Here is a 19,317-nt window from a genome sequence, read left to right as displayed (position 1 = left end):
TTATTTAAAGAATAGGCACGTTGGGTTCCTTGTTACCTTAAAGGGTTTTTTCGGGCAGCATGTCCACAACTCAACGAAGTGAGAGTATGAATGCATTTTTTGATCAGTATATTAATTCCATGACATGTCTCCAACAATTTGTGCACCAATATGATAATGCACCGCAACATAAGGCAGAATTGGAGTGTGAAGAAGACTTTGTTTCTCTGAATGCAATTATACCTTATAGCTCACAATCTAGCATTAAAAGATAGTTTCAAGAATAATACACTCGTGCAAAATCTAACGAAGTCCAATTTAAGTTCAGAGGGAAGATGAGTTGTGTTGTTAATAATTTATTTGTTGATGGACATACATTTCGATTCAATGTTATGGAAGAGTCATTATGGGATGGCCGAACAAACCACTCAAATTGTGTAGTGTTATTTGATCGCGAAAACCATGATGTTTGTTGCACAAGTTTTTTATTTGAATTTAGGGGGATCTTCTGTCACCATTGCTTGGTTGTCCTTGAACAAGAAAGAGTCACAAAACTGTGGACGAAGTATATTTTGACCAGGTGGAGTAAAAATGTTCGTCGCAAGCACACATACATAAGAGCTTCATATGGGAGCAAGGAAAAAGATCCACAAGTTGAACGATATGATGGGATGCACAAGAAATTCCATCACATAGCTGAAAATGCTAGCGGAAAACGAATACTACAAAACTTTTGCACAAGCATCTTGATGCTTTTGTCGTGAAACACGGTCAATCAACACACGAAAATTCTAAAACAAAGAATATTGTTGGCTATCCACTCGTGCCTGATGTAGATGAACAACCAGTGTCACCTACTCGTACGACTTTGAATTGCTCCATCATTGAAGTTTGTGGCCCTATCATTGTGAAACGAAAGGAAAGACTACGCTCAACACAAAAAAAAAAATCATGCTCTGAAAAGGGTGGAAAATGGAAAAAGTCTTCTATTGCATGCCAAATTCTCATTCATCCAACTACGGTTAGTAAAATGACATATTTGACCTTCGATTTCATTTCCATTTCTTAAAACAGTTATTCTCCATACCATAAGTATCAACAAATCCTTAAATGTGCACCAAAGTCTTTTAAATTGAAGTTACTTGTACTTGTTATAGGTCACAGATGAGCTTGCCAATTTAGAACTTCTGTGTTTAAGGTTCATGGGTGAAACTAAAATCAACCTAAATACATGCGTCAAAATTATATATGTTGTTAAAGAAGTTCATTGTTTGAAATGAGATATAATTTTTCATAATGTGTAATAATAACCCATTCTATTGAATCCATTGTTAGGTCTCAAGCAGTCCTTCTATTGGGTTTGTTTCGCTCTTGACATCATTGGATAGTAATTTGAATAGTTCACACCACTAAAGTGCACCTCAGGTCATTAAGTTATTTGTACTATATGTTGTTCCAATGTATTGTCTACTAAATTTGTTATACATCAAGATATTTAGGTCATCTTTCTTATTCTTTTGCAGGTAAAAAAGAAGTCCCTGAGTAAATGTTGATGAATGCAACAAATTCGAAGGTTATGAACGAATCACATGTCATTCACAAAGACCATGACAATCTATTAAGGATGGAATTTATGAATGTCATGTGTACAATTTTCTTACGTATTATGGAATAATGGTGGTATATTTTCAGTCACCTACATTCAATGGGTGGGTTATATATGTTTGTATGAAAAGTTTGTGACTGTATTCAATATATTTTGTAAGATGAAATGTACATGTTTGTCCCCAAAAAATATATTTTTTAGGAAATGTTATTTTTTCTATTATTTCAGAACCGTAAGTAAAATATTAATTTTGGAAACAATAATGTGGAAGGTATTTATGTCCTGTCTAGACCGAAAGGTTGACCAAAAGATAAAAAATCAAATAAAAAATAATAAATGAATAAATAACTAGTTACTCTAGCAAAGCCCATTAAAAGCGCCCAAAACATACAAAACATAGAGAGTGTGTTTAAAGAAGATTAGGTGCAAAGAGTAAAAGCCAAACTGGGTTTAAGGCCCAAGAAGAAAGTTCTATAAATAGGTGATCAACACAAAAGGTAAGTAGAGTGAATTTTATCTAATATTAACTAAAACAAATTCTGAATTTATCATCAAAGTTCCTTGAAGGTACACACACCCACCCGTGAGTGGATATCGAGACCAAAAGTTGAGAGATCCAGTTAACCCAGTCCAATGAGTGAGAGTCTACAAACCAAGCCCAAATGAAAGGAATAGTAAACCGAAATCTCAAACCGAGATAAAAGACCAAGAAGTCAACAGGTTCAGAAGGAAGAAGAAGTTTGTTTCTAGGCCCTTGTAAGAACAATTTCCAAATCCAAAAATTACGTTTCAGATTGTATAGTGAGAAAGTCTTACAGAGTTTACAATAACATATAAAAAATATTATAAATAATTAAGCAAATGAAAACCTTCAAATATAATCTCAAGGATGGGGTTAGAATAAAAAGTAGGTATATAATGAGTAAGTCTAACCACTGACATTATTTGACTCAGTTCATATTATTTTGCTTAAGCAAATTTCGTGAGTATTGTTAGCACTGGTGCATTTTGCTTCACATAACTATTTTTGCACCACCCAAAGTCCAACATTACTTGTATTTAAGCATTGATGTTATTTTGCTTGTACTAAGAAATTTCATTCGAGCGATACGTGTCTAATGGTGGTGTACAATGAGTTATGTCTTAAGGCTTACACGAAATGTTTGTGGCTGGAGCGAAATTGGACCAACAGTGTACGAGTGCCACTTTGCTCACACTAAATTTAGTGGCTTGAGTGAAATTGGAGCAGTAGTGTGGGAATTCATTTTTGGGTCAAACCAACAGTGTATGAGTGCAGTTTCGCTCCCACTACATTTAGTGGATTGAGCGAAATTGGACCAGTGGTGTAGGGGTTCATTTTGGCTCAAACCAGCAATGTATGGTGCAGTTTCGCTCCCACTAAATTTAGTGGATTAAGTGAAATTGGACCAGTGGTGTAAGGGTTCATTTTGGCCATGCCACATTCTCACTCATCCACATTCACCCTCAACCACATTCTCCAACAATCACAGAGTATGAGGGTAGAATTAAGGTTCACCAAACAATTTGGGGACATTGTCTCTACTCACATTGCTCCAACCACTTACGGTTCCACCAAACACATTCTTCCACAAGGACTGTTCCCCCTCAACCACATTGTATTCTCTCCAGATCTATTATCTCTACACTACGAGAAGGCAATTTATATTTCCTAATGAATTAGAGTTGAACATGACTGTGTCGTTATGCTCATTTGTACACAAAAATAAAGTTTGGAAATACATATGGATGGATTTTATATGTCACAATTTTAAATGCACACTAACTGTTTGATATATTGCATGTGTTTCATATGTTGTGTATGTGAGAAATTATGCACCCAACGATAAAACAAGATGGCTCCAAAAACACAAAAGTGCAAAGACAAGGTCTCACACGCTCAAGGAAAGCAACCAATGGCGGAATCCTCCTGGGAAGAATTTCAAAATAACTTGTTTAGGGATGACACCCACAAGGAACAATATGAAGCCATTAAGCATTGGACGTTTATTCCAGAAAGACAAGTTCAACTAAAGGAATGAGATGTTTCTGGGCATTGTGATGTCGTCAATTTTGATTGATCTCAACAATATGTTGAGTGTGCACTATGTGTCTTACTCTTATCTACAAAATAACCATGAAAGGAAAATGTTTGTATTCAATATAATTTCACAATTTCAAAATTACTATTAGGAACCTAGTAATATAATCAATGAAACCTTCAGTTTTCTTCCTTTATGATCAAACTTTTCACTGTCATACTTTCCCATCAAACTGGAAGAAGCCATTTCACAACTATACAAAACAAAATATATCAACCAATTCATCCCAATACAACAACAATAAAAAATTCACTAATTTCTTTTCAACCATAAACCCTTGAAAAAATAAACAAAATAACGAAATTTTGTAAATGTGTTCAAGAAATTTACTTTTGGGTCACCACATAATGTTACCAGGGTAACTACAAGGCAAATAACATGGAAACACTTTACATTATTCATCACCCAAAAAAAATCAAATTTCAATCTTTCAAAAATAAACCAATGAAGAAAAAATGTATTTTATAAATGTGTGTGTGCAAGAAATTGACTTTGGGTCACCACATATTCTTACAAGGGTCATCACCCAACAAAAATCAAACAACATTAATCTTTCACAAATAAACCAATGAAGAGAATGTATGTTGTAAATTTGTTAGTGCAACAAATTCACTACAAGAAAAACATAAGTTCTTGTGGGCAGACGCAAATAGGCAAAAACAGACGCATAAGCGTCGGATTTACGTGGAACTCCACGAAAAAACCGTGGAAGCAAATGGAAATTGTCGTCGGCCAACAAATGCGACGTAGTTTGCATGGGCCAAGCAGACGCAAGACAAATGCAACTTTCGTCGGCCAGCCCAATGTAAAAGTGACGCAATTGCGACGACTTTTGCGTGGGCCAAATGGACACATATTTTTATGCGTCGGTTTGGCCGACGAAGGGGAAAATAAATAAATAAATTAATGTCGGCTTTTTCGTGGGCCTGGCCATAGTGATGTGATCTGTGAAAACCTGTAAAAAAATACAAACAATATGAATAAATAAATGTAAATAATTAAAATACTTAGTATATAATAAAAATGTGAAATAATTAACTTATAATTTGAGCTAAATATAATATAATAATTCATACATCATCATTCATGCATCGTAATACATATTGAACGCATATGTATAAACATCGTAATTCATAGATCATAATTTCATTTAACTCTCTGCATCCCCTATTTAATTTCTACACCACGTCACTAAAAAAAATATTCATAAAGTTGGCTCAATCTGCTGTCCATAAATTTTCCCATTACGCATAACCTATTTATTTTGTTCATCCATTACCTTTTTTTAAATAACGAATTGCGCAACCAATATTCCTTTTTAAACACAATATAAAAATGAAAAACTTCTAAATATAATTAATTATTAAAACATAATCAATGGGAAAAAAATAAAACTTCTAAAATTGTATTGTAGTTAATTATTACAATATAATCATTAATTGAACATAATCAATAAAAAAAAACTTCTAAATCTACATTATTACAAGATATTCAATAAAAAAATTAAAAACACAATTTCCTAAAATATTTTTAAACGATAATAAATATTTTTTTAAAACAAATTATGATTTCTTTTATTAATTACTTACACTTTTATTAATCAAGTCTTCAAAATTTTACATTTAAAGTGTTGTTTGTGATAATATTTGAGAAAACATGATATCATAACAGGTTTATCCCAAGAGTTCAGGTACTTCTACACTTTCTTTTTAAAAGTTCAGTTCTCATTATTTCCATATTTACATTTCTAACGGCAATAATCTGGATGTTTTGACTCACATTACAAATTTACGTTTTTCATCATTAAGTTAAAATTTGTGTTATTACATTCACATAACAATTACACATTACAGCAACACAGCAACAATAGACCACTAATCCCAACAAAATTAATACAAAAACTCTGAACTTTTAAACACTTTACCTCTGACAGCAATGACGGTGAAGGAAGTTTAGGGTTTAGGAAGCAAACCCTCGTGAAGCAGAACTTGGTGCTTAACAGCGATGAAGGCTGGGGAAGGACCTGGAGATCAACAACGGCGAAGGCTGGAACTAAAACGATGAAGACAAAAAAAAAAAGAATTGAGAAGAAGAAAAATATGAAGACCAAATAGAAGAAGAGAGGAAAAAAAGGCAGGCGATGAACAATGCAGTGAAACGGAGACACGGTGCAGGGTAACAGAGACGGCGACACCGCAAACAGCGGAGGGGAGCGGTGAGTAAGCAGTAGCGGAGGTGAACTGAAAATGAGAGATGCGGAGATAGAGGCAAACTGAAAAGAAAGAAAGATTGGTATTTGGGGAATCTAAGAACGCAGGGCAACGATTTTTTTTTAAGGAAAATGATTATTTGACACCTCCAAACCGTTTGCTCCAATTTACACCTGTGTGACGTGGAGGAATGGATGATGTGCCATGGGCACTTTTGGTATTTTTGGTAAAAGCAACGTGGCATGTGATATGAAAAGGGGGAAGAGTGTATTAGGGTTTGAAATTCAAATTTCCCGCAAGCATAGGAACGTGTAGAGATAGACGAACGGTGACTTCGGTGACTGCGGAGAAGAAGTTGTGTACGGTGACGGCGGAGAGGGCAAAGGTGCGAACTGACGGTGACGGCGGAGTAGTGCGAACTGAGGGTGGTTTAGTGCGAACTGACGGCAGAGTAATGCGAAGTGACGGTGGTGTGCGAAACGCTGCGAGAAAGGAGGAGAAGGTGGTTTGCGAAACGCTACGAGGAAGGAGGAGAAGGTAAGTGTGTTTATTTTGGTGTAGTGATTGACCAAATTTGACTGCTATAGTGGATGTATTTGAGATTGTGCATGCATAACAAGAACCTGTTAAAAAAGCATCATCTGTTTTTTTTTCTAGAAATTTAAAGTTAAAAATACAATGTGTAGGTAATTTCTTCTTTTTTTTCATAGACAAGATGATAGGTAATCCTGGGAACTGAATCTGTATGGGGTGTGTGACTGTGAAGGATTTTGGATTGATGTTCTATTTCGTTGGCTGACGTTCGAAATTGATATACTGAGAAGCAACAAATGTTTCTTAGAAATTAACGTGGGTTCATGGCCTAAGTCCTGAAGGGCAGTTAAAGGTTTTTGGTCTCCTAATCCTTCATATGAAATTTCATGAAAATCTTACAAGTCCTAACACATTTGGTAAGTTGGAGAATCATGTGTTCATAAAAGTACTTGTAATTCCAAAAGCCTCCTCTAAGGTTATTCTTTTTTGGACATTTTGTTAACAACAAATAGGTATCATCATTTGGTGTACATATTATATTTAGTTTTTTACCCTTGAGTATGTATTTGTTGTCTAGAATACTGCAAATATTTTATGTTTCAGCCGACAAGAGGAATTGTCGCACACACCCAAAAACGAAGTCAGTATATTAAATTTCTATATCATTGGTACCCTTATAGTGTAAGTGGAGACCCATGTGTTAATAAGTGGGGAACCATTAATAACTTTTTGCATGCTGATTGTCTTCATTTTATTTTTCAGATTCTTGTATTTGGAACTGAATGTTGTGTGTAGTTGACAATAGTTGGATGGTATGAATCTTATTTGGGTGTGTTTTAGCATGATGTGGTGTTCATTGGAACCCTGGTAGTGAAAGTGGGGACCCATGCATTACTTTCTGCATGGTCATTGTCTTAAATTTTGTTTTTGGATTCCAAGAACTGGAAGTGATTGTTGTGTGTAGTTTAGACATAGTTGGATGGTATGAATGTTAATTGGGTGGGTTTTAACATGATGTGGTGGTCATTGGAACCCTTATAGTGTAAGTGGGGACCCATGTGTTAATAAGTGGGGACCCATGAATTACTTTCTGCTTGGTCATTGTCTTAAATTTTGTTTTTGGATTCCAAGAACTGGAAGTGATTGTTGTGTGTAGTTTAGACATAGTTGGATGGTATGAATGTTAATTGGGTGGGTTTTAACATGATGTGGTGGTCATTGGAACCCTTATAGTGTAAGTGGGGACCCATGTGTTAATAAGTGGGGACCCATGAATTACTTTCTGCTTGGTCATTGTCTTAAATTTTGTTTTTGCATTCCAAGAACTGGAAGTGATTGTTGTGTGTAGTTTAGACATAGTTGGATGGTATGAATGTTAATTGGGTGGGTTTTAACATGATGTGGTGGTCATTGGAACCCTTATAGTGTAAGTGGGGACCCATGTGTTAATAAGTGGGGACCCATGAATTACTTTCTGCTTGGTCATTGTCTTAAATTTTGTTTTTGGATTCCAAGAACTGGAAGTGATTGTTGTGTGTAGTTTAGACATAGTTGGATGGTATGAATGTTAATTGGGTGGGTTTTAGCATGATTTGGTGGTCATTGGAACCTTTATAGTGTAAGTGGGGACCCATGTGTTAATAAGTGGGGACCCATGAATTACTTTCTGGTTGGTCATTGTCTTAAATTTTGTTTTTGGATTCCAAGAACTGGAAGTGATTGTTGTGTGTAGTTTAGACATAGTTGGATGGTATGAATGTTAATTGGGTGGGTTTTAGCATGATTTAGTGGTCATTGGAAACCTTATAGTGTAAGTGGGGACCCATGTGTTAATAAGTGGGGACTCATGAATAACTTTCTGCATGGTTATTGTCTTCAATTTTGTTTTTGCATTTCTGTAAGTGGAACTGATTGTTGTATGTAGTTTAGACATAGTTGGATGGTATCAATGTTAATTAGGTGGGTTTTAGCATGATGTGGAGGTCATTGGAACCCTTATAATGTAAGTGGGGACCCATGAGTTAATAAGTGGGGACCCATGCATAACTTTCTGCATGGTTATTGTCTTAAATTTTGTTTTTGCATTCTTGTAAGTGGAACTGAATGTTATGTGTAAGTGACACATAGTTGGACTGTATTAATGTTAATTGGGTGGGTTTTAACATGATGTGGTGGTCATTGGTTTTTTGAAGTTTTAGAGAATGGAAACTTCACGGTCCAAGAATTTTGTCCGTCATGCAAAAGCTGATATGAAGGTACTAATTTTACATTTTGTTCATAATAGTTGAATATTTTGTGAATTGACATGGTTGAATAAATAAAGTTGTTGTTATTGGTTTATGTTCTGATGTTGCAGGTATGAGTTAGGCACAATGTGCTGACTCAATATATTCTTGATGTCAACCGTAAACTTAGTAGGTTTCTACAAGAAAGGATTAAACAAACTCCATTTAAGTGGATGCTTGAAATGGACAAAGTGTTGGATATATCTAACAGCCTCATGAGAGAACTATTAAGTAGATGGGCAACCGATAAGGAAGCATTTAGGATTAGAAAAAGTATAGTTCCATTTTCAACTCTTGATGTGTGTTTTGCATTAGGATTGCCAGTTGTGGGGGAAGAGGTGAAAATGGAGAATGATGGGGGAGGTGTTGTGAATACATTGTTTGAAGAAGGGGAGGAAATGAATTTATCAACAATTTTGAAAAAGTTGGAGGATAAAAATTTGAACAGAAATGTTGATGATTTTGTTAGGTTATACATATTGTTAAGGTTATATGTATTTTATGTTCCTAGAACTTCTAGAACATTTACTTCTTTTGCTTTTAAGTGTTTAGACAATTTAGATGCATTACAATTATATAATTGGGGGGTGCAGTGTATAATGTCTTAGTTACAAGTTTGACGAGGGCATCCCAAGTTTACTACGAAGACAAGAATGTTACTGAAATATATTTGGCAGGTTGTGTCGCTGTTTTGCAGGTTAGTTAAAATTTCTAAAATTATGTTGTCTTAAATTATTAGTGATTTTGTTTAATTTTTAATTACTTACGTATTATATTTTTGGAAATAGGTGTGGGCGGTCCACCATGTGGGTGTTGGCGACCGTGCCCAGTGTATTGGTTTTCCACGATTTTTGCATTGGCCGAGTGTTAATAATCGTGGAAGAAGGTTACATGAAGTTTTTTTATCTGCTGAGGTATATTTGCAAATTGTTTAGTTTTTGGTGCATGTTATTGCAGAAAATTTAGATTAACTCAAAAGTAAGTGTTTTTTCAGATTGTATGCGATTGGCCAGTAAGTGCTGAAGAGGAAGGAATCCAAATTTTGAAAGAAGCCTTAGCAGATTCTGATGAGGGTGTTGGGGAAGGTAGTGGTGGTAAAAGTGAGTGGGACGACTTAGTTTACCAGCACAAACTTTGTGAGAAGAAAGTTGCAGATAACGAATTAAAAATTGATCATTTGGATAAGCAAATTAAAGAGGTCCGACAAATGCTTGTTAAAGAAAACGAGTGGTCAGTTGGATTTGTGCGTGGAGCCAACCCAACCTCTCATGGAGCAAGCTGTGCTGGTCCAAGCTCATGCAGCTTGGATATTTCCAAAATTTATAAAACATTTTTTGCATTCAAGTTTGACATGAAACGGTAAGTACATATAATTGTAGGCATTACTTCATTTGTTGTTATTGCTTGATTATTGAGTTGGTGTTAAATGTTGATGTAGTGTCATTGTGGATATACAAAACAACATGTTGACGAGGCTGGATTTGCAATCATTAAGGCCGCGGTCAAGAGTTGACAATATGGTAAAAATGTACATATTGTAGTAGTTGTTCTATTTACTTGTAATATTTACTTAGTTATGTTGAATGTGTTTGTAGGTTATGCTATTTGTAACCGGCTTCTTAAATATGAATCCAATTGTTCATTTTGGAGTGGTGAATCGCTTTTTATTCAATCTATTTTTTGCGGTTAGTGTTGATTTAAATTGATTTTGATTTCTTTTATGTTTTTGTTATTACTAATAATAGAGTTTGTTGTTGCAGACTCGTGTAGTTGAGGAGATGATCAACAATGGGGTACAAAATTCATGGTCCAGTTTGGATTACATGTCATTTTATGAGAATGCTTTATTCCCATATCAGGGAATATCTTATTGTGATTATGTAAGTTAATATTATTAATGTTTTCTGTGAAATTTGTTGGTGTTTGTTAGAATGGTGATGTTGAGTGTGACTTTAAACTTTGCAATGTTTTGTAGGTGTTTGTCCCAACCGTGTTCAAGGAACACTGGTGGTTGTACGCACTCAATTGTCGAACCAGGCAATTGCATGTATTGGACTCCATTGGTCATGGAATTCAAGATCGATTCAAGATTGATAAAGCAATGGTAAATACCTGGATGTTATTGAATACTTATGAATATATTTGGTTTGGATTTCTTTATCATTGTTGTTAAATTGCATGTTGTAGGTTGATCGTCTACAACACCTTTTTGAAATTCTTGACGAATTTTCTGGAAAGAGTGGTGCTCAAATTTCATTGGTAAAAGAAAATGTTCCCCTACAACCGAATAGGTTAGTATTGACAGTAATATTCATATTTATTTTGATTTGATATTTTCTCTAATTTGCTTTGGAGTTAATATTTTGAATTCTTCTTTAGGGTTAAATTTATTTTGGTTGTATGCAGTTATGACTGTGGTATTTTAGTTGTGAAATATATGGAGTTGTGGGATGGTTCACAACACTTGGAAGGGAATACCTTTCCCAATTACACCACGGTAAGAGTTATTTTGATTACTTAACACATTTTATTTATAGTTTGGTGATTCCATGATATATTATTTAGAAGGAGCTCCTACGCTTTCGTCAAGAGATGCTAACTTCGTGGGTGATGCATGAGTCTAACGTTCAACGAAAAGCCGTATTGACAGATTTGGAAGTAGATTGCCCTTGATTTTTATTGGACTTATTTTGAATGTAATTGTACACTTTCAATTGTAACAAAAAAAAGTGTTAGTTATTATGAGTTGATGTGAACAATGTAGATACTTTTATTTAATGAATGGAAGCATTCTCAATTTCATTTAAGTTATTTAATTTAAGAATTTTTTTATATCATATTTTGGGTAGAAAGTTGTCACTGGAGCACATGAATGTGAAGGTCTTTGTTAATAAATTAATTGGAACCCTTATAGTGTAAGAGGGACCCTTGTGTTAAAAAGTGAGGACCCAAGAATAACTTTGTGCATGGTCATTGTTTTCAAATATTTTTTTGGATTCCTGTAAATGGAAGTGAATGTTGTGTGTAAGTGAGACATAGTTGCAGTGTATGAATGTTAATTGGGTGGGTTTTACCGTGATGTGGTGGTAATTGGAACCCTTGTACTGTAAGTGGGGACCCATGTGTTAATAAGTGGGGACCCATGAATTACTTTCTGCTTGGTCATTGTTTTCAAATATTTTTTTGGATTCCTGTAAATGGAAGTGAATGTTGTGTGTAAATGAGACATATTTGCAGTGTATGAATGTTAATTGGGTGGGTTTTACCATGATGTGGTGGTCATAGAAACCCTTGTATTGTAAGTGGGGACCCATGTGTTAATAAGTGGTGACCCATGAATTACTTTCTGCTTGGTCATTGTCTTCAAATATTTTTTTGGATTCTTGTAAATGGAAGTGAATGTTGAGTGTAATTGAGACATAGTTGCAGTGTATGGATGTTACTTGGGTGGGTTTTACCATGATGTGGTGGTCATAGAAACCCTTATACTGTAAGTGGGGACCCATGTGTTAATAAGTGGGGACCCATGAATTACTTTCTGCTTGGTCATTGTTTTCAAATATTTTTTTGGATTCCTGTAAATGGAAGTGAATGTTGAGTGTAATTGAGACATAGTTGCAGTGTATGGATGTTAATTGGGTGGGTTTTACCATGATGAGGTGGTCGTAGAAACCCTTGTACTGTAAGTGGGGACCCATGAATTACTTTCTGCATGGTTATGGCTTTCATGTTGCTTTTTCTCACTGCAACTGCATGCATGCAGGGGAGGGGATTACAATAATTTTATGACCAACCTAATTGTCATTCAATTCAACGAAATTCAATGCAACAAATTCAAAATGATTGTATTTTGAAGACATCATGGTTATCATTTTGTTCAATACCCAAGGTACAACCAAATGATGCAAGAATGGTTTTTATATAACCATCTATTGAAACAAAGAAGACATGAAATTGATTTGTAACTTAACATTGCAGTACAACAAATATTATCAATACATATAGGAATTTATCCCATGTACGATGTTCAAATAGTGAGGAGTTGTGATGCACCAAAAATGATAAAGGTTCTCTTCTATGTCATATAAAACACTTCCTTGTGTGCAAAAAGTTTTGTGGATCCTTCATTACAACCTGCAACCAAAGAATGAATTTAATTTATATGAACAAATTGATATCTATAGAACATTTGTTGGGTTTAAGGTCACAAACCTAAACAACTCTGATGCATTTGATTCTTGAGATATTGGTAAATTAGTTTGGACTGAGTTCAACAATGAAAGAAAGCCAACAGACCCCGTACTTGACACCTACACTTTATTTCGTAGTAATTAAACAAAACAAGAAGTTCCAAACGTGAAAAATAGTGAAGAAGTACAACAACAAATACAATAGACACGTACCCCTGCAATTGCATTAGTCATCCCATTGAATGTATTCATGTTCCCTTCAGTTTGATCAGGCAGATTTGCTTGAACACCTCCCACATAACTTCCTTCCTCAATTCCCTAAGGCATTTAGTTTTGAATTAGATATAATATTTACATTTGACATATCAAAGTAAACAAAATAATGAAAAGGTAATGAAAAGAAATAGTTTTACTAACCGTAGTTGGCTGACTAGGAAGTTGACGTCTAGTACATGTATTTTTTCTTCTCGGAGCCTTTTCACACCTAGATTTTTGTCGTGTTGATCGCGGCCGACCGTTTCTTTTCACAAGTATAGGGCTACAGATATCACCGTTGATGTTGATTGTTGTGGTAGGAGTACTTGGTGTTGGTTGTTCAGGACCTCCACAAATGTTATGCTTTGTCCTATCTTGATGATGTCTTCGTTGACCATATTCCAACACAAATTTGTCAAGTTGTTTATGCAAGATTTCTGTTGTATTAATTTTCCCGCTGGCATGTTCAACTATGTCATAAAACTTCTTGCACAATCCATCATACCTTTGAACTTGTGGATCCTTGTCTTTTGTGCCAAAGGATGATCTTATGTACGTGTGCTTTCGCCTTAGATTTTTACTCCACCTTTCCAATACATACTTTTTTGGGACTTTTGTCACTTTTTCTTGAGCAAGGACAACAAGGCAGTGCCGACACAAAATTCCCCTAAATTCAAATAACAAGCAAGTGCAACATCCATGTAGTTGTTCACGGTCAAAAAGAACTACTACATTGCGGTGTTCAGGTTTACCATTTTGGAAAGACTCCTCTACAATAGTGAAACGACATGCATGACCCTCAATATAGGCATTAGTAACAGCACAATTCATTTTTCCTTTAAACTCCCCTTGCACCTCATTCAATTTTGCATGTGTGTATTCCGATTGGAACTGTCTTTCAATGCCTGATTGAGATGTGCAAGGAATTATGGTGTTAAGAGAAGCAAAATCCGCTTCACACTCTAATTCGGCCTTATGTTGCAGAGCGTTCTCATACTGTTGCACAAATTGTTGGAGACTTGTGCTTGAATTAATGTACCCGTGAAAAAAAGCATTCATGCTTTCACTCCTTTGTGTTGTTGACATTCCGGCCCAAAAAAATGATTTTAGATAACAAGGAACCCAACGATGTCGTTCTTCAAATAATGTACTAAGTCAATCGTTTGTACTTAAGTAAAATGTATTTATCAAATTTGCCCACGAAGACAAGAAATCATCAACACTTGTGGACTCATAGACTATTGTCTTCATTCCACGTTTCATTTCCTTGTACTGACAATATCCTTGAAGTTTTTCTGGTATTTTTTTCATAATGTGCCAAAGACACCACCTATGACGTGCATTTGGGAACACAACTTCAACTGCAATTTTCATTGCCCTGATTGATCGGTCACAATGCCTACAGGGGGTCTGTTTGACATGCAACGCAACCAACTTTGAAAAAGCCACACAAAAGCATCAGTGTCCTCGGAAGATAGGAGTCCACATCCCAACAATATTGATTGACCGTGATGATTTACACCAACAAAAGGTGCAAACGGTATATCATACTTATTTGTTAGGTCTGTGGTATCGAAACATAAAATTTCTCCAAAACTATCCCATGCTGCCCTGCTTCTAGCATCAATTCCCTCATGCGACAGAAATGATTTAAGAGAGCTTTTCCATCACCTTCCTTCCCCAATGCTCTCCTACTTTGGGCAACATAATTACGCACATCTCGTTCAACAAAGTCGAGATTCTCATAACCACCACCAGCAGACACAAAAGACCTAAAAGTCTTATTTATACAAACCCCAACATCGTCATTAATATCCAACGCTCTTTTTATCTGCAAAGATATTTTCCTATTACCGTGAAACAATCTAGAATTCGTCGGGCTCAATTGATGTGAGTGTTCCTCGTGTACCGACATAATATACCACTTGCCTTCTTTTATTCCAACAGTTATACGAGCCGGACATTCAACCGTCTGAGTAGGGTGAGTGCTTAATTCTGGTGGAATCGCAGACATGTAATTTCCCGCCCTAGCACATACCAAGATAAAGTACCTTAATTCCTTGTCAGGTCCTTTTTTCGAACTTCGAGTTCTAATTGCAAAACCCTTTTTAATGCCATATTGTCGGTAATAACTTTTCACGGCATCTGCAGTGTCAAAACACATTCCAACTGTAGGAGCTGATTCATCAACTACATTTGGAACGGACTCATCAATATTGATCTGGGAATCTGTATCAGGAAGTATATTTGCCACATAATCATTCCCAGCTAAATGATTCGAATGCTGAGATTCTTCAAAGAACGGAATGTCATCAAGTGACAAATCTGCCATTACCTTAAACCTGTTGTGTGTACAATGCTTAGCTTAACTCACATCGACAAAAAACATGAATGCATATGTATACAATTTTCTTTATATAACTTAAGTTAAACATTTCAAACAATGAACAAAATAAATCTACTACATTATTAAACAACTATGACTAGTTTTATGCATTATTTAACAATTTGCACAAAGTTACAAATAAGCTATGTATTGAATGCAAGAGTACCTTCACCAACAGAACCTTCAATGGTTATCTACTAGCTCGAATGTGTAGTTAATGCAATGAAGAACAATGAAGAAGAAATGTTGCTATCAATGAATGCTGACAGTGCTGGACGTTATCTGCTAACTTGAATTTGTAGTTAATGCAAAGAAGAACAATGAAGAAGAAATGTTGCTATCAATGAATGCTGACAGTGCTGGACGGGGTGCTGAACGGGGTGCTGGACGTGGTGCTGGACGGGGTGTTGGACTTTGAGGAAGGGCACACACTTTGTCTTTAATGTGTGAAGGGAAAAATCAGCATTTGTGGCATTGAGGAATGAACCCCACCTGCAAAAAAGTAAAGTTAAAGTTGGAGCAAAACTATCCTTCCACGTAACATTCATGGCAAATTCAGCATTTATTGCCATTTTAAGAAGAGTACCGTACTGCACCTCACCTTAAAAGATATTTTAAATAAAATTATTGTTGCATTTATGCTATGTTATTAATTAGACAAGACATTTGCTTTTTCACACAAGTCCCTTTTCCTTGCTTAAAACGTCAACATGTGCGCAACGTTCATCTTTATATGGCACCTCACCTAAACTGCACCACACCTAAACTGCACCTCACCTTAAAAAATATTTAAAAAAAAAACAAATTATTCTTGCATTTATGATATGTTATTAATTAGACAATACATTTGCTTTTTCATAGAAGTCCCTTTTCCTTGCTTCAAACGTCAACATGTGCCCAACGTTCATCTTTATATGGCACCTCACCTAAACTGCACCACACCTAAACTGCACCTCACCTTAAAAAATATTTAAAAAAACAAATTATTCTTGCATTTATGATATGTTATTAATTAGACAATACATTTGCTTTTTCGTCCCTTTTCCTTCCTTCAATAACATGTGCCCAACATTCATCTATATATGGCATGCGATAGGATGAATTTTTTGAACTATACATCCATTCCAAATGGAGTCATGGGAAGGGCTTGATATCGACGACAATGACATTGGTAGTTATGTACGACGTTGCAACTCTACTACCAATGTCATTCCGGGACCAGCTGGTAATGTGCAAGCCATGATTCTTAATCGGAACTCTGAGCAGCCAGTAAACACTTAAGAATTTATAAACCGTATAGCTCAACAAACTTATGACCGTGATTTTACATCCAACCAATGGAAATGGGCAGAAAAATTCCTTCAATTCCAAGGTAATACTCAATCACGTTTTTTAGAATGGAACAACAAAAGTTTATGTTTAATGATGTTTTCATTTTATTGCGAAGGAGAAATTGAAGGACGTGGTTCTGAACAAAGATCATTCCTGGGAAGTTTGAAAGAATTAGATGTTTTCCCACTCTTAAGTTGTCTAATCAAATCATGCAAGCACACTGGTCTAGGAGACATGTTAATAACAATTAAGGTAATATACCTATTATGTAGTCTTTCTTACATTTTGCAGAAGTTGTATATTAAATTTCTTGCTTTACAGGATCCGACGGGGACTGCAAGTGCAAGTGTTCATGGGAAGGTTTTAAAGAATGAAGAATTTGATTCTCTAATTGAAGTTGGCTCTGTCTTAGTCTTAAAGAATGTATTAACGCACGAAAAACAAACTTTTCTTTTACAATTCCATATGTCATGTCATTCATACAAGTATTTTTGTGTGTTTTTTAGGTGGGCATTTTCAGTCCAAATCGAAGGAACTTCTACCTTATTATCACTCTTAACAACATTGTCAAGGTATGTAGTCAAACAACATAAATGTAATACAACTATGTAGGTTAAAATAATAATGGTCTTCTTTACATTACATTACATGCTTGAAATTAAATTGTCATTCATGTAGGTTTTCAATTCTGACATATGTCCGCCCACTGACGACTTAGTTCGTGCTTGTCATCCAGTAGTAAGACTTCCACCCACGACTCTAGGTACAATACAAGAAATGAACAACACTTTAAAAACTATAATGAAAGTTGCCCATGTATATTGTCTAACATTTGACTTCCTCATCAATTTTCAGATGCATAAAAGATGGAGTTATTATTCAAGGCCATCAAAAAGTAAGGAATTAGACAATCTTGAATATTATGTAGATCGAACTTGTGTGTGACGTCAAATAATGTTAAATGACGATTATTAACATCTCAGTTTTTTTGGTGTTTTTATGTAAGTGGGGACCCCTTTCATTTGAACTGGGGACCTATGTTGTACTTTTTGCACAGTAATTTAATCCTGCAACTGGGTGATTAGTTTTGGATTTTTTGGCTGCAAAGAGGGTTCAAATGGGAGTCTAGGGACCTCATTGGAGGTTCAGGCCATTCATTGGTCAAAGACTACCTCAAATTCTGGTGTTTTAATGTAAGTGGGGACCCCTTTGATTTTAATTGGGGACCTATGTTGTACTTTTTGCACAGTCACTTAATCCTGCAAGTGAGTGATTAGTTTTGGATTTTTTGCCTACAAAGAGGGTTGAGATGGGAGTCCAGGGACCTCTTTGGAGGTTCAGGCCATTCATTGGTCAAATTCACGGTCAAATTCTGCTGTTTTAATGTAAGTGGGGACCCCTTTGATTTTAATTGGGGACCTATGATGTACTTTTTGCACAGTCACTTAATCCTGCAACTTAGTGATTAGTTTTGGATTTTTTGGCTGCAAAGAGGGTTGAGATGGGAGTCCAGGGACCTCTTTGGAGGTTCAGGCCATTCATTGGTGAAAGACTACCTCAAATTCTGGTGTTTTGATGTAAGTGGGGACCCCTTTCATTTGAACTGGGGACCTATGTTGTACTTTTTGCACAGTAATTTAATCCTGCAACTGGGTGATTAGTTTTGGATTTTTTGGCTGCAAAGAGGGTTCAAATGGGAGTCTAGGGACCTCATTGGAGGTTCAGGCCATTCATTGGTCAAAGACTACCTCAAATTCTGGTGTTTTAATGTAAGTGGGGACCCCTTTGATTTTAATTGGGGACCTATGTTGTACTTTTTGCACAGTCACTTAATCCTGCAAGTGAGTGATTAGTTTTGGATTTTTTGCCTGCAAAGAGGGTTGAGATGGGAGTCCAGGGACCTCTTTGGAGGTTCAGGCCATTCATTGGTCAAATTCACGGTCAAATTCTGCTGTTTTAATGTAAGTGGGGACCCCTTTGATTTTAATTGGGGACCTATGATGTACTTTTTGCACAGTCACTTAATCCTGCAACTTAGTGATTAGTTTTGGATTTTTTGGCTGCAAAGAGGGTTGAGATGGGAGTCCAGGGACCTCTTTGGAGGTTTAGGCCATTCATTGGTGAAAGACTACCTCAAATTCTGGTGTTTTGATGTAAGTGGGGACCCCTTTCATTTGAACTGGGGACCTATGTTGTACTTTTTGCACAGTAATTTAATCCTGCAATTGGGTGATTAGTTTTGGATTTTTTGGCTGCAAAGAGGGTTCAAATGGGAGTCTAGGGACCTCATTGGAGGTTCAGGCCATTCATTGGTCAAAGACTACCTCAAATTCTGGTGTTTTAATGTAAGTGGGGACCCCTTTGATTTTAATTGGGGACCTATGTTGTACTTTTTGCACAGTCACTTAATCCTGCAAGTG

At 35.8% G+C, this 19,317-nt stretch overlaps 2 protein-coding genes and 1 long non-coding RNA gene across 3 annotated transcripts; 2 read left to right on the top strand and 1 right to left on the bottom strand.

Moving 5' to 3' along the window:
• The first annotated feature begins 9,296 nt into the window (after nt 1–9,296).
• Nucleotides 9,297–10,093, top strand: LOC137816149 (uncharacterized). Its single transcript, XR_011081770.1, has 3 exons — nt 9,297–9,431; nt 9,523–9,648; nt 9,729–10,093. It is a non-coding gene; the product is annotated as an uncharacterized lncRNA (long non-coding RNA).
• A 411-nt stretch (nt 10,094–10,504) lies between these two features.
• LOC137816148 (putative ubiquitin-like-specific protease 1B) lies at nt 10,505–11,536 on the top strand. The gene is made up of 5 exons (XM_068619234.1): nt 10,505–10,614; nt 10,710–10,838; nt 10,922–11,025; nt 11,141–11,231; nt 11,300–11,536. The coding sequence occupies exons 1-5, from the start codon at nt 10,513–10,515 to the stop codon at nt 11,405–11,407; spliced, it is 534 nt and encodes a 177-aa protein (XP_068475335.1). The 5' UTR covers nt 10,505–10,512; the 3' UTR covers nt 11,408–11,536.
• A 1,325-nt stretch (nt 11,537–12,861) lies between these two features.
• Nucleotides 12,862–14,265, bottom strand: LOC137815883 (protein FAR-RED ELONGATED HYPOCOTYL 3-like). The gene is made up of 4 exons (XM_068618992.1): nt 13,342–14,265; nt 13,138–13,242; nt 12,947–13,044; nt 12,862–12,868 (listed from the first exon to the last, which is right to left on the bottom strand). The coding sequence occupies exons 1-4, from the start codon at nt 14,263–14,265 to the stop codon at nt 12,862–12,864; spliced, it is 1,134 nt and encodes a 377-aa protein (XP_068475093.1).
• Nucleotides 14,266–19,317: the final 5,052 nt, after the last annotated feature.

The sequence above is a fragment of the Phaseolus vulgaris genome, chromosome 1, assembly GCF_000499845.2.
Source record: "Phaseolus vulgaris cultivar G19833 chromosome 1, P. vulgaris v2.0, whole genome shotgun sequence".
NCBI lineage: Eukaryota > Viridiplantae > Streptophyta > Magnoliopsida > Fabales > Fabaceae > Phaseolus > Phaseolus vulgaris.
Note: the sequence above shows the minus strand (reverse complement) of the source record. Positions and strands in the feature narration are given on the sequence as shown.

Excerpts from the sequence above, each read along its gene's own strand:
- LOC137816148 (XM_068619234.1), top strand. The coding sequence starts at position 10,513 with ATGATCAACAATGGGGTACAAAATTCATGGTCCAGTTTGGATTACATG. Across the intron at positions 10,615-10,709 it reads GAATATCTTATTGTGATTAT|GTGTTTGTCCCAACCGTGTT; the intron begins GTAAGTTAATAT and ends AATGTTTTGTAG. Across the intron at positions 11,232-11,299 it reads CCTTTCCCAATTACACCACG|AAGGAGCTCCTACGCTTTCG; the intron begins GTAAGAGTTATT and ends TATATTATTTAG.
- LOC137815883 (XM_068618992.1), bottom strand. The coding sequence starts at position 14,265 with ATGTCAACAACACAAAGGAGTGAAAGCATGAATGCTTTTTTTCACGGG. Across the intron at positions 13,243-13,341 it reads TTCCTAGTCAGCCAACTACG|GGAATTGAGGAAGGAAGTTA; the intron begins GTTAGTAAAACT and ends TAAATGCCTTAG. Across the intron at positions 13,045-13,137 it reads TGACTAATGCAATTGCAGGG|GTGTCAAGTACGGGGTCTGT; the intron begins GTACGTGTCTAT and ends AATAAAGTGTAG.